This window comes from Bufo gargarizans, chromosome 9 (genome assembly GCF_014858855.1).
Source record: "Bufo gargarizans isolate SCDJY-AF-19 chromosome 9, ASM1485885v1, whole genome shotgun sequence".
Classification (NCBI taxonomy): domain Eukaryota; kingdom Metazoa; phylum Chordata; class Amphibia; order Anura; family Bufonidae; genus Bufo; species Bufo gargarizans.
In genome coordinates this window covers 12472429-12487111 of record NC_058088.1, presented here as the reverse complement: position 1 = coordinate 12487111, position 14683 = coordinate 12472429, and the positions used below count along the sequence as shown (strand labels likewise).

Sequence of the window (14683 nt, the reverse complement as noted above, 5' to 3'; positions counted from 1 at the left end):
ACTTGGTGAAATCACCCCTAATATGGAATCCTCCATTGTAGAGGCACTTCCAAGCTCAATCACAGAATCTCCAGGGTTTTTCCTTGCAAAACCGTACATTAGAGCTGTGTGTGGGGAGTTAAAGGTAAGGTATCTTCTCCAGAGGCCCTTGACTGACTTTGAGAAATTAATTCAATCGCCACTCATCGCTACTAGAAAAGTGTCGAAGCTCTACCCGGTGGTGGGAGGCGAGGGTGAATCTCTGAAGCCGGTGTACATTAGAGAGTGGGAGAAAGAATTGGATAGGACTATAACGGATACTGAAGTGAAGCAAATACTGAGAAGTTCTCATGGCTTCTCCCGCTGCATTCGTCTACAGGAGAATCACTATAAACTCCTGACGAGGTGGTATAAAACTCCAGACTTTCTCTACAAGAGAGGTCTAGCATCTACGAAGGAATGCTGGAGATGTGGAATTGGCGTGGGCTCCTTGTCACATATCTGGTGGCACTGCTCTCAGATTAAGCCCTATTGGAAGGAGATTGAAGCGTTGATTCAAAAACTAACAATTCCCGACTTTAAACGAACACAAGAGATGGTGACACTTGCGCTTCCAACTCCCCAATATTCTCCTTCAAAAAAGAACCTTATTTCGCACATCATAGCTTCAGCTAAGGGTACTTTCACACTTGCGTTTTTATTTTCCGGCATAGAGTTCCGTCGTCGGGGCTCTATGCCGGAAGAATCCTGATAAGTTTTATCCTAATGCATTCTGAATGGAGAGAAATCCGTTCAGGATGCATCAGGATGTCTTCAGTTCCAGACCGGAACGTTTTTTGGCCGGAGAAAATACCGCAGCATGCTGCGCTTTTTGCTCCGGCCAAAAATCCTGAAGACTTATTGCAAGGCCGGATCCGGAATGAATGCCCATTGAAAGGCATTGATCCGGATCCGGCCTTAAGCTAAACGTCGTTTCGGCGCATTACTGGATCCGACGTTTAGCTTTTTCTGAATGGTTACCATGGCTGCCGGGACGCTAAAGTCCTGGCAGCCATGGTAAAGTGTAGTGGGGAGCAGCATACTTACCGTCCGTACGGCTCCCGGGGCGCTCCAGAGTGACGTCAGGGCGCCCCAAGCGCATGGATCACGTGATCACATCATTGGGGCGACATCACTCTGGAGCGCCCCGGGAGCCGCACGGACTGTAAGTATACTGCTCCCCCGCTCCCCGCTCCTACTATGGCAACCAGGACTTTAATAGCGTCCTGGCTGCCATAGTAACACTGAAAGCATTTTGAAGACGGATCACTCTTCAAATGCTTTCAGTTCATTTTGAAGACGGATCCGGCGTGTAATTCCGGCAAGTGTGAAAGAGGCCTAATCCGTTCAGTTTGCATCAGGATGTCTTCAGTTCAGTCGTTTTGACTGATCAGGCAAAAGAGAAAACCGCAGCATGCTATGGTTTTCTCTCCGGTGAAAAAAACTGAAGACATGCCTGAACGCCGGATCAGGCATTTTTTCCCATAGGAATGTATTAGCGCCGGATCCGGCATTCAGAATACCGGAATGCCGGATCCGTCGTTCCGGCATGCGCAGATCGGTAAAAATGAGAAAAAATGTACAAGACGGATCCGTCGGAACTGCCCGCCGGATCACACTGCCGCAAGTGTGAAAGTACCCTAAAGCATTAATCCCTTTACATTGGCTAGATGTTAATCCTCCTACTGTACAAGAAAAGAAAGCTAAGACGACACAAATTAGGTGGTTTGAAGAAATGACCAGCTGGATTGATAGGACGCACGACAAATTCATCAAGATATGGAGCCCCTGGAGATCTCTGAAGTAGATGGATCCTAGCTAAATTTTTCATTTTGTATGTGGAAATGCTAAAACTATGTATCACCTTTGTATTGAATTTGTAACCAAAGTCTTATATTTGTTCTTTGTGAAATGGTGAAACAAATAAAACAAATTTGGAAAGAATAAAAAAACGAGGTTTTGAACAAAGTGACTTCGGATGCAACATCGGAAACTCGCTTTGCTCATCTCTACCTGCTACTACAGCTATTCAGACTTTGCTGAAGTAGGAGACACTGTTAAGACACCCTGTATCCCGCAGTGGACACTACAGCCATTACTGCCAGAGTACTATTGCCTGCCATAGATTCTACTGAGCCAGATAGGGCCCTCAAATCCGACCAAGGACAACATCTGCATGGAGTTTGTATGTTCTTCCCGTGTTTGAGTGGGTTTTCTCCGGGTGCTCCAGTTTCCTCCCACACTCCAAAGACTTACTGGTAGGGACCTTAGATTGTGAGCCCCGTTGGGGACAGCGTGATGATAATGTCCGCGGAATATGTCAGCGCTATATAAGTAAATAAATAAAGAGGTCCATCCTTGCCTAAATCCATACATCACTATCTGGGACAGAATTGCACTGTGTACAATTGGAACTATGTTTTGCTATAGTTGGATGTACTACTACTCCCATTCTACATTACAGTAAAGAAGTTTATTTTTCTACCTCTGGTCTGGTTTCCTGACTCCTGCACCATGCGCCGACCATTGCACTCTACACACCCTGCTTTGCACCTATACAAACAGCTAACATTAAGGGCACCCCCAACCATTCGCCAACCTGTACCTGGCGGTATTCGAGGAGACCTATATTTTCGCAGTGGATAACCCCTATGTGAGCCATATTGGCCTTTTTTTAAGATATGTGGACGACGTTTTTCTGGTCTGGTCGGGGAGCGAGGAGTCGTGTCGTGCATTTGTTGATCATCTTAACACATGCAATCGCATGAACATGAAGTTCACCATCAACTTTGGTGGTGAAGCCCTGGATTTTCTAGATGTACATGTTACGGTAAAAGATGGAGTGGTACACACTTGTGGCCACCGTAAACCGACAGCGACTAACTCGCTCCTCCACCAGACCAGTTTCCACCCACCCTCAGTCAAACGCGCAGTTCCATATGGGCAGTTCGTCCGCCTGCGCAGGATTAATGACACGGATGAAGGTTTTCACCGTCAAGCTGGAGAACTTAGAGCCAGGCTCATTAGTAGGGGTTATCCACTGCGAGAAGTCTCCGCAGCTTTATTAAAAGCGTCTTCACTTGATCGCAATTCTTTACTCATTGAACGGAGTAACAGCAATAAATCCCCACGCTTTGCTTTTGCTTTTCAATACAGCCCGGTTGCTGAAATGGTTCGGCAGATTATTAATCGAAATTGGGACCTTCTCAAGGGAGACCCCACTCTTAATAGCTTCACTGAAAATAGACCCTTGGTCACATTCAAAAGATGCCCTACAATTAAAGACAAGTTAGTTAGAAGCGTCTTTTCTTCGCCTCGTGATGAAATTTGGTTGAAAAAACCTTTGGGCAATTTTAGATGTGGCCATTGCTCCTTCTGCGCACTTAATGTCTGCTCTAGGTATCTAACAGTAGGTGGTGTATCACACACAGTACGGGATTTTATTAACTGCCGTACGTCCTATGTAGTGTATGTGGTTTTCTGTCCTTGTAAACGCTTCTACATCGGAAAGACAATTCGCCCCCTCTTTGAGCGCATTCGCGAACATATTGGTTCGATTAGATCAGGCAGAGGCAGTCCACGCCTCATAGAGCATGTCCGCACGGCCCACGGCGCGTATCCGCGTTGCCTCTCCTTTGCGGGCATAGAGCATGTCCGCCCCATCCCTCGGGGTGGTGACCGGCATCGCCTGCTCCTGCAGAGGGAGGCAAGGTGGATCATGCGCACGCAGGCCATGCAGGCGGTGGGAATGAATGATAGAAATGACATGTCTGTGTTTCTGTGAACCTTCATGCGCTCACATTAGAGGGAACTTTTTTGCGACTTGTCTTTCCCATGTAGAAGCAAACCCTCCCCCTTTGGTTCTCATTATATACTGTGCTAATTTGATGAGGCCCTGAAATATATATAACGGGTGTATGGTCCTTAGTCGGGAATCGTAATTTACTGCCGCCACTTATACCAGTCATTCCATCCCTTTTGGACCGCAATTTAAGAGATGTAATTTTGCCACTTGTTTTCTATGTACACTCGTATAATCGCCTTTCCCCTATATGCTTAATATGTCTTGCCCCCTTTTTTGCTGACTCAATTAATCTCCAGATTGCAATCATACCTGTTGTTTTGCTTGTATTTTATACGTCACATCCGTGGGAGTGAGGTACTTGCTGACGGCGTCGGCCGTCCCCTTTTCCACCTGTATAAAGCGCATGAAAGCGCAATGACGTAATCAGTGGCCTGAGGAAGCGCGTCTTAGCGCGCGAAACGGCCGTCGCTGTCTGCAACTATGTGTCCGCCCCGGATCCTGTTTGCTACCTGCTAAGGAAGCCACAATAAAAAGAAAGCTCTGATACACTTCGGTGAGTGCCGCAACTTCTTTTTCAACTCTCCTCACAATTTGCCATTTGTCTGCTATCAAGCCATTATCTTGCTGAGCACCACATTGAGAAGCAATTTACACTGCATGTGGCCCGGTTCCAATACGGCGTGATCAGTGTATGCAGTGCCGCCTGATTATTATCTGCATCTCCCTATACCTATTAAGGGCACCCCCAACTACCGTCAGGCAGGAACCTCGGTCATCCACTGTGACTGTAACAGCCAGAGGCACTACCATTCCCATCCTCTGTTCCGGCTCCTTATGGGCCCGCTGCACAAGTAGCTGCAACTGAGAGCCCGTAAGCACAAAAAAAAATCCAAAAAGTCTGCCCTCACGCTCATAATCCACTGACTTCCAGGTATGTTGTGTATCTACGCTGATGCACAGCGATCTTTGGTGACGTGACTCTGTTTCTCGGAAAGCTGGGTGGTGACAACCAATATGCCATTTAGTCTATCACATTGTCTGTTCTCCAGCTTTCATAGATTGCCTGAAAGGGCAGATATGTCATTGCATTAGGCTGGGCGACAATTCCTGCGAATGCTGTAATGGTGGCTGTAATGCTGTCACCCAGCTTTCCCGGAAGCAGAAATATTTTTGGATCGTGCTCCATATGGTTTTCATCCGAGGCGAGAACTTGTAGAAAACATCGCTGGATACTGGTAAGTGTTATCTCTGCAAAAATTTACATCATCTTCAAAGAGCATTTCATGTCACATGTGGCGGCCATGTGGGGAGCAAGTCAAAGGGTAATACTCCCGAAACCATATGGGGCACCTTATTACCCCCGGCAGCTCTCCTGTTTGATGTGATCGCTTCCACTGCTCTGATCCGCATTAGTGAAAGTCACGGGAGTCTTTCATCCTGAGGAAACGTGTGTGTATCTGATCAGACGTGTGTGGAAACAGGTGAACGTTGTTTCCTCAGCCCTGACTCTACGAGGAACATCGGCAAAAGGAACCAAGAAATGATGTAACCGCACTGCGCAACACATGGGAACATGGAACGCGGGGCAGGTGGTCTATTGGACCATATACTGGGGCACATTCATTAAGCTCAACTTTTTTGGAGTAAGGGTACTTTCACATTAGCGTTTTTCTTTTCCGGCATTGAGTTCCGCCCTAGGGGCTCTATACCGGAAAAGAACTGATCAGGCTTATCCCCATGCATTCTGAATGGAGAGCAATCCATTCAGGATGCATCAGGATGTCTTCAGTTCAGTCGTTTTGACTTTTCAGGACGGAGATAATACCGCAGCATGCTACAGTTTTATCTCCAGCCAAAAATCTGGAACACTTGCCAGAATGCTGGCATTTTTTTCCTCAGGATTGTATTAGTGCCGCATCCGGCATTCAAAATACTGCAATGCCGGATCCGAAAAAAATTTGAAAAAAATAAATGCCGGATCCGTTTTTCCAGATGACACCGGAAAGACGGATCCGACATTTCAATGCATTTGTAAGACGGATCAGTATCCTGATCAGTCTTACAAATGCCATCAGTTGGCATACGTTTTGACGGATCCGGCAGGCAGTTCCGTCGCCGGAACTGCCTGCCGGATTCCTCTGCCTCAAGTGTGAAAGAACCCTTAAAGATGGTTGTATTTGAAACACCTGTCTTTAAATTGACTCAAATTTATGACCCCTTAATAAATCAGATTAAATCGTATTTGGTTTACGTCTGACCTCTAGTGGTTGTTTTCTTGTAAGACAGGTTCATATTCGCTAAGACTTGTCTCATTAGTTTGCGCATGAAAAAATTGCACGAATGACTGGAAAAAAGTTGCCACTCTATCTCTTTCAATGCAAAAAATTGTGCAAGTTCCTTCTCAAAACAGACGTGAAAAATAAAAGCCTGGTCAGGAATGGAGTAGAAATAAGACTTTTTATGCGCCTAATTCAGGCGCAAAAAAGGCATATCAACATAAATACATTGGAAATAAGGTGCAAAACAAAGACAACTCCAAAATAAGTCTCAAAATAAAAATTCGATGAACAAGGCACAAATTCCTCATAAACAAGCGCAATCAGTTGGACAGTCTGAAACAGCTTTTTTACTCCTGAAAAACGGACGCAGACACTATAGTAAATGATCCCCACTGTGTCCAATCGATAGGGCTTTGGACCTCACCCTGTAACTTTCCAGCTGTTGCAGAACTACAACTCCCAGCATGTCCTACTATCAGCCACAGGATGTCAAAGCATGCTAGGAGTTGTAGTTTTGTGGCAGCTGGGTCCTCTGCAGTAGGACATTGTGATATAAAAAAAAATCTATAGTCTGATTTACAAGCACATGTGCAATGCTCCAGAGGATGACTGCAAAGGGTTAATTATGCTAAAAAGGATCATTTCATGTTAACAAGTTACATGCTGTGATTTGTTGATAAAGCATTATCTTATGTAATGTATGGGCAATATATGGTTAATAATTACTGTGAATTTCCTGAAGGTGAGACTGTTAAAGGGTTATCTTATCTTATATTGGCAGACTGGTTAGGTTGCCTGGGTGATGGACTTGTTCCAACCTCTGGTTAGCTAGTTGCAGAGTCTAGACGTGGTAACCCTTTCTTCAGTTCCCGGGCTAAGGGGTGCAGATTTAAAGGGATTCGGTCACCAGGATTAACGATATGTAGATATTTATATGTGCCCATTAGTCTCCATGCAGTGTTTAGAATGATCCCTTATATTCTTATAAAAAGCGATCTTATTGATATGTAAATCACCTCCGTCAGGAGCCCAAGGGGTTGTCCCACTGATCTCTTGGAGCCCAGCCGCGCCCATCGATCCAGGAGCCCAGCACCGCCTACTACTTAATTTATTCACTCCACTATCCTGACGTCATGTAGTCTCTGCTCCGTAGTCTCGCGCAGGCGCAGTGGACACTGTAGTCTGCGCCCGTGCGGACTATTAGCACCGGCTTCGACGAGGGAGCCAGGCGCATGCGCAGTGGACTAGACGAAGCTGGTGCCAGTACTCCGCACGGGCGCAGACTACAGTGTCCACTGCGCCTGCACGAGACTACGGAGCTGAGAACTGACGTCAGGAGAGTGGAGTGAATAAATTAAGTAGTAGGTGGTGCTGGGCTCCGGATCAATGGGCGCGGCTGGGCTCCAAGAGATCATGGGACAACCCCTTGGGCTCCTGACAGAGGTGATTTACATATCAATAAGATCACTTTTCATAAGAATATAAGGGATCATTGTAAACACTGCATGGAGACTAATGGGCACATATAAATATCTACATATCGTTAATCCTGGTGACCGAATACCTTTAAATCTGCACCCCTTAGCCCGGGAACTGCAGAAAGGGTTACCATGTACAGAATTGCACACCTGCGGTTATTTAGGAAAGACTGCAAAGTTTCTTTAATAAGCTGGAGTACTACAACTACCATCATTGTTGCTGCCCGTACACAGCTACTGGGAGGAGACTATATTGTAATATACTTTGGAACTGTGCCTTTTGTGCTATCTGCACTACTACCCTTATCCTCAATCCAGTAAAAAATGTATCGCAACAAATGGGCCTGGTTATTGACTCCACCATCCATCCAGTCAGGCTGCACCCAGGCAAACTGTTCACCATCAAGGGCACCTCAACTATCACCAGGCAGGAGCCCCTAAAACCAGGGTGTGCCCTGAAGGAAGAAAGGGTGCACCCGCCACTCACTGCACAGCCCGTCAAGGTGGAGCTAGCCACCGTGAAATGTGTCTACTACTACCACCATCTTAGCCACTACCACTCCTCCCATCCTCCGCTCCCCTTTCCCAGGTCACTGCACGTGAAGAACTAGATATCTGGGTCATGTCATTAGCCACTAGTACTGTAGGCCTTAAATCCATTTCACAGCAACCATGACGACCTTGGCAACCAATCAGAATCCAGCTTTAATTCTCTAAACTGGATTGGAAATATGAACTGTGGACTCTGATTGGTTGCTGAGAGCAAGAGACACTTTCTCATCAATGGTTCAACCCACAATATGATAATTATAGTGGATGGCACTCCTTATGTGTAGCTGTCGGTGCTCAGTGGAAAGGGTCAATAAGAAATAGGAAGAAACCACGGCCACAATATGGCTTCCACAGTAGTCTTCAAATTTAAAGGGGTTGTCCCACAACAAACAGTTAGGTTAGGTTCACACGTCACGCCTTGTGTCCCACAGCAGTTTCCACAGTGGGTTTTCATTTTTAATGGAGCTAAACTGCGAGCAGGACACTACTGTGGCTTTCTGAGGTGTCCGTGAGGTAACCACACCAGGAACGGACTGTGTACATTTATGTACGCAGGATGTCCAAGAGGCTCATAGACAAAAGGGAGACCTCCTGGACTCCTGGAAGTCGGTATATCTCCTGGGACAAGGATTGAGGGCTGCATTATCCATGTATTGTAATTGTATGTGGCACCTGAAGACTGCGCAGCATGAAGAGGTGGGGCTATGCTGGAGCCTTCAAAAGGATTTTGGCGACGCCATTTTGATGGCCCTTTTTTGCTCAAAGATTTTCAACTTTTTGCACTTTTACACCATGCTCGTCACTTTTCTGCAAAGACTCATGCATCATAGACGCCCAGTACTACAAGCCCATAGGCCATATATGAGCCTTTTCTTTTTCAGACCACTTTCACCCAGTCTATGCCCTCTCTGACCTGCTGTGTTTGGCTTCAGTAGAGTCCGACCATGCACTGGAGGCTGTGATGTCCTCATCAGGGATGGTCCTGTCCTGCATCCCCAAGGCATACCGGCAAGTAGCTGTGGATTGTAAGACAAAGTAGATTTTGGTGAAGGTCAGGTGCCTAACACAAGAAAAAAGATGTTCAAGTGATCTGGAGGCCCCGTTCCTGGGGTCCAGAATTTGACAACCCAGTTCCTCACTTCTAATGTTCCATGTCGCCTAATGGTGCTGTATCGTAGTCCCTGATGACTGGTGACTAAGCGTTACTTTGTCTAATGCCCCTAACATCTAGTGATTTCATTTCCCAGTCCCTGTTGGCCCATAGTTGAGCGTTACTGTATTGTGTCCCTGATACCCATGGTTCAGTTACCAAGTCCCTGATCACGAGTGGTTAGTTAAGCTGTCCCTATCGTCCAGGATGTCCTAGGATACCAGGACAATGTCTTAGTCCTTTCGGCTAGTCTTCCAGTTTCTTACGTATTCACTAGAGCTAGAAAACTGGGTCTACACTTACATGGATCAAAATGAGCATCTGGTTCGGCCAGGCAGAGCCCAATGAGAAGACCGAGGGAGACAAGACGAGATACCATCTTCATATCTTCTGTCAGTGACGACTCATGAAAGTGTGCTCCATGATTCTTACTGTAAAGACATATATGTGTTATCAGAACAGTACAGCGTAATCATCAAGAGGCAGAAACCTGTATCACACCACTTTATACATTGGTCAACCATTTTTTTTGGGTGGGGGCAAATACAAAATTTGCAAAGCAGATGGCATCCTTGGAGAGGCGGTGCAGTGACTCAGTGGTTAGCATTGCTATCCTGCAACCATGGAGGTAGTAGGTTTGAATCTGACTAGGGTTACATCTCCATTTGCTTCCTGAAGATCCTTATATAAGCACCAATAAATGTGCTATATTAGGGGTCAGCAGCCAACAACGCTCCAGCTGGTGTGAAACTACAACTCAAAGCATGCTCTATTAACTTCTATTAGGCCCCTTTCACACGGGCGAGTATTCCGCGCGGATGCGATGCGCGAGTTGAACGCATTGCACCCGCACTGAATCCCGACCTATTAACTTGTGCGTTGCGTGAAAATGGCAGCATGCTCTATTTTGTGCGGTTTTCACGTAACGCAGGCCCCATAGAAATGAATGGGGTTGTGTGAAAATCGCAAGCAAGTGCGGATGCAGTGCGATTTTCACGCACAATTGCTAGGAGACGATCGGGATGGAGACCCGATTATTATTATTTTCCCTTATAACATGGTTATAAGGGAAAATAATAGCATTCTGAATACAGAATGCATAGTAAAATAGCGCTGGAGGGGTTAAAAAAATAAAAAATTAAATTAAACTCACCTTAGTCCACTTGATCGCGCAGCCTGGCTTCTCTTCTGTCTTCTTCTTTGCTGATTGCAGGAACAGGACCTGTGGTGACGTCACACCGGTCATCACATGGTCCATCACATGATCCATCACCATGGTAAAAGATCATGTGATGGATCATGTGATGACCGGAGTGACATCACCACAGGTCCTTTTCCTGTACACAGCAAAGAAGAAGACAGAAGAGAAGCCGGCTGCGCGATCAAGTGGACTAAGGTGAGTTTAATTATTATTATATTATTTTTTTTTAACCCATCCAGCGCTATTGTACTATGCATTCTGTATTCAGAATGCTATTATTTTCCCTTATAACCATGTTATAAGGGAAAATAATAATGATCGGGTCTCCATCCCGATCGTCTCCTAGCAACCGTGCGTGAAAACCGCACTGCATCCGCACTTGCTTGCGGATGCTTGCGATTTTCACGCAACCCCATTAATTTCTATGGGGCCTGCGTTACATGAAAAACGTACAAAATAGAGCATGCTGCGATTTTCACGCAGCGTACAAGTTATGCGTGAAAATCACCGCTCATGTGAACAGCCCCATAGAAATGAATGGGTCGGGATTCAGTGCGGGTGCAATGCGTTCAACGCACGCATCGCATCCGCGCGGAATCCTCGCCCGCGTGAAAGGGGCCTTAGGGTTTGGCCACGTGTGCATGTAACTTGTTGAGCTTTTAACTGCACTTGAATGTCCTATTCTTGTCCTATAGGCGTTTCCACAACGGGGCCCGCAAAAAGTATGGGATGCACATGGACCGCATCTGCGATTTGCGGTCTGCAAAAAACGGATACGGTCGTGTACGGGAGGCAACACAGTAGTGTGTGATCCAGCTGATAACCATAGAAGTGGCTCAGCAAGAAAATGCTCTAACTGGCACCCACCGAAGAGCTCACTAGGCCAGTGCGCCGACACACAGGCCATTGTAGGGTTTAGGCCTCATGCACACAAACGTATTTTGTTTCCGTGTCTGTTCCGTTTTTTTTTGCGGATAGGAATGCGGACCCATTCATTTCAACAGGTCCGCAAAAAATCCAGACAGCGTCAGTATGTCCGTTCCATAGCCCCGCAAAAAAAAAATAGAACATGTCCTATTCTTGTCCGTTTTGCGGACAAGGATAGGGATTGTTACAATGGATCTGGGGGGAAAAAGGAAGGCATATGGATGTCATCCATTTTTTTTGCGGATCCGCAATTTGCGGACCACAAAACACATACGGTCGTGTGCATGTAGCCTTAGACAAAGGTTGTATCCCAGGAAGGTGGGTCAAGGACTGACCAATACAGAGAACACGCGGACTGGCTCAGGTAGACAGATCCTTACAAACAAGCTCCTGTGGTATAGGGGGGTGGTCGCTCCTTGGGTCAACGATACGGCAGAGAAGTAGACCCGGACCTTTTACAGCGTTCATTTTATCGTAGCACAAACACACTGACCTAATATAGACACATCTGGATTATATATACTGCATTATAAGTGAATTCTGCCAGCTAGTATTGGAAACAGTCAGCAAGCTTGTCAACAGACATCCCTACAGTGTCACACTAACTTTGTACGGTGCCTGGTGTAAAGGATCAAAGGAGTGTTGGGAGATTTCAGCTCTGAAGCCTGCAGAATTGTGAGTGCATCTCTGGATTATAATACAGGCTGTAACTCAGCATCAGAACGAAACTGGGAAGTTAGGGCTCATGCCCACGAACCTAAGGGCTCTGTGCCCGTGCTGCGGACCACAAATAGCGCTCCGCAATGCGCAGGTACAGGACGTGTGCACTATGTGCTACATGTGCAGACCCAATGACTTGAATGGGTCCGCGGGTCCATATCTTTTGCAGTGCGGAGGCGCAGACCCGAAAGTCCATGGAAGCTCTTCGTAAGTGTTTCCGCGGGCTTCCGATCCGTGCCTCCGCTCTGCAAAAGATAAGACATGTCCTATCTTTAGCCTTATTTTATGGATCGCAGACCCATTCAAGTAAATGGGCCTTCATCCGCAGCACTGGAGTGCACACGTCCGGTGCCCGTTTATTGCGGACCTGCCATTTGCGGTCTGCAATACTGGCAAGAAGCCCTTACGTTCGTGGGCATGAGCCTTAGTACATACATAGCTTGACGTAGCCTTTAATGTAGCCCTTTCATGTAGGCCTCCAGGTGTTGGAAGGACTGTAATGTATGATGGAAAGTGAAGGGTGGCGCTCTTTTGCCCTCCATCGCGCTAATTTCACTCTATGGACGCATTCAACCTTACGTTGGGAGCTTTCCTTGTGTACACGCTAAAGGGGCATCCCAAACATGACGTGAACATACATTTCACAGTATGATATCACGTTCACCTAATACTTCCATTTGATATGCATGTTCACCTGAATACACTTTATTTTTAGAAAAATCGGATTAATAAAGCCAGGACAATAGCGATAAGCTGAAAACCTGAGTTATCTGGTTGCTAGATACATTGGAGGAGATTTATCAAAACTGGTGTAAAGTAGAACTGGCTTAGTTGCCCATAGCAACCAATCAGAGCTACCTCTTCATTTTCCAAAGGAGCTGTGAAAAATGAAAGGTGGAATCTGATTGGTTGCTATGGGCAACTAACACAGTTTTCCTTCACACCAGTTTTGATAAATCCTCCCCCATTCCACCTAGCCACATAAATGGCTCCATCTATAAAGCAGGGTCTCTCTTTCCACTCCATATCTAGACTGACAGGGTGCTGACAGCCGAGCAGCCTCCCTATAGCTGGCGTTATTAATCAGATTTTTCACAAAAAAAATGTAAAAGTGCAGAATTATTTAATTCAAGTCTGATGCTTCTTATTCTACATGAAAAAACATTGAATGTCACCTGCAGCCCGTAGGTGTTGTAACACTACATCTCCCAGCATGTCCTCGCAGCCAATGGCCGCACAGCCGTTACGCAAGCAGCAACTCCCAGTATGATGGTAGGATATGCTGGGGGATTTGTTTTTTTAGGTAGCCACATGTTAGACGGTTATAACACCCCATAGTTTTTTTTTTAAATCAGTATTGATATGTACAGTACCGTACAATATACCGTACATATGCTATACAATATATCATACATATACCGTACAATATTCCGTTCGTATACCGTACAATATACCGTTCATATACCTGTACAATACACCAGTTTTTTTTTTTAACACTACGATAGTCAATGGCAGACCTATGTAACCGCATATAGTTGCATATGTTGGGGGACACGTTTCAAACATGCACACGTGCAATGTGACAGCCCGTAACTTAGCAACAGCGACACGTTATACACGAGCCTCTGATCAACATGGACGCTATATGAGCGGGCATCCTATACTGTCCACCGAAATCTCAGATTTTCTCTTATCGGCTGCAACAATTTTATACATTTCCCAAACCTCACAATTTTCTTTCGCCAAGGGGCTAAAATGATATAACTTTCATGACGTTCACGGACGCTTTTCCTGTAGTCGATACCGCCATTTCTACATATAACATTGTACGGTATGAAGAGTGGCGACTGACCACCTGGAGTCCTCCACCTGGGACCATTTACTGTAATTTCCAAAATATAACGCACAAGTGCGGACATGTACGTCCCCTGCAAATATGGCTCCGTCTTGCAGACGCCTTCCTTGTATGCAAACACCTGTGCTGGAGATGTGCAGGCAGAGCCGGAGCCATGCTGTCACTTTCCCTCTTCCACTTTCTTCATGGTCTTACTCTGCGCCCGCTTTCTCGATCACCTGAGCCTCCCTCCGCCCACTCTACCACCTTGCACCTTTCCATGCCCCTTCCCTCTTTACCCACTCACTTGAGTCCTGGTCCAGGTAGTCTTAGGAGTATGACATGTTCTCGGGTGGTTCTCTCTTGGGACAGACAGGAACTGAACTACAGTATCTGTGTCTCTACCCTCCTCCTCCTCCCCAGATCCCTCCTCTCCACCTAGCATTCACTTGTCTCTGCTCCCCTCCCCTCCATTCTCCTTAACTGTTCAATCACTGCTCCAAGCTCCATTTCTCACACTCTTCTCGCTGCTTCCTACAGGCCGGACACTTCCTCACATTTACGTGCCATTTCCTCCAGTCCCTTCTCATTTCCTAACCTTGCTTTGTTGAGGATTTGCAAGGACTGGCCTATGTTGGAAAAAAAAAAAAAGAAAGAAAAATTACCCCCAAAAAAGTGACTTTTGGTGGCCTTTAGGCCTCTTTCCCACGGGCATCTGC

At 46.2% G+C, this 14683-nt stretch overlaps 1 protein-coding gene across 1 annotated transcript in view; it reads right to left on the bottom strand.

Annotated features, from left to right (window-relative positions):
• DDR1 (discoidin domain receptor tyrosine kinase 1) overlaps positions 1-14683 on the bottom strand; it is a 67974-nt gene that overhangs the window by 24036 nt on the left and 29255 nt on the right. The window contains 2 exon segments of the mRNA XM_044306448.1: positions 9046-9148; positions 9586-9713. Coding sequence (XP_044162383.1) covers positions 9046-9148; positions 9586-9667 — 185 coding nt within the window. The 5' untranslated portion in view covers positions 9668-9713.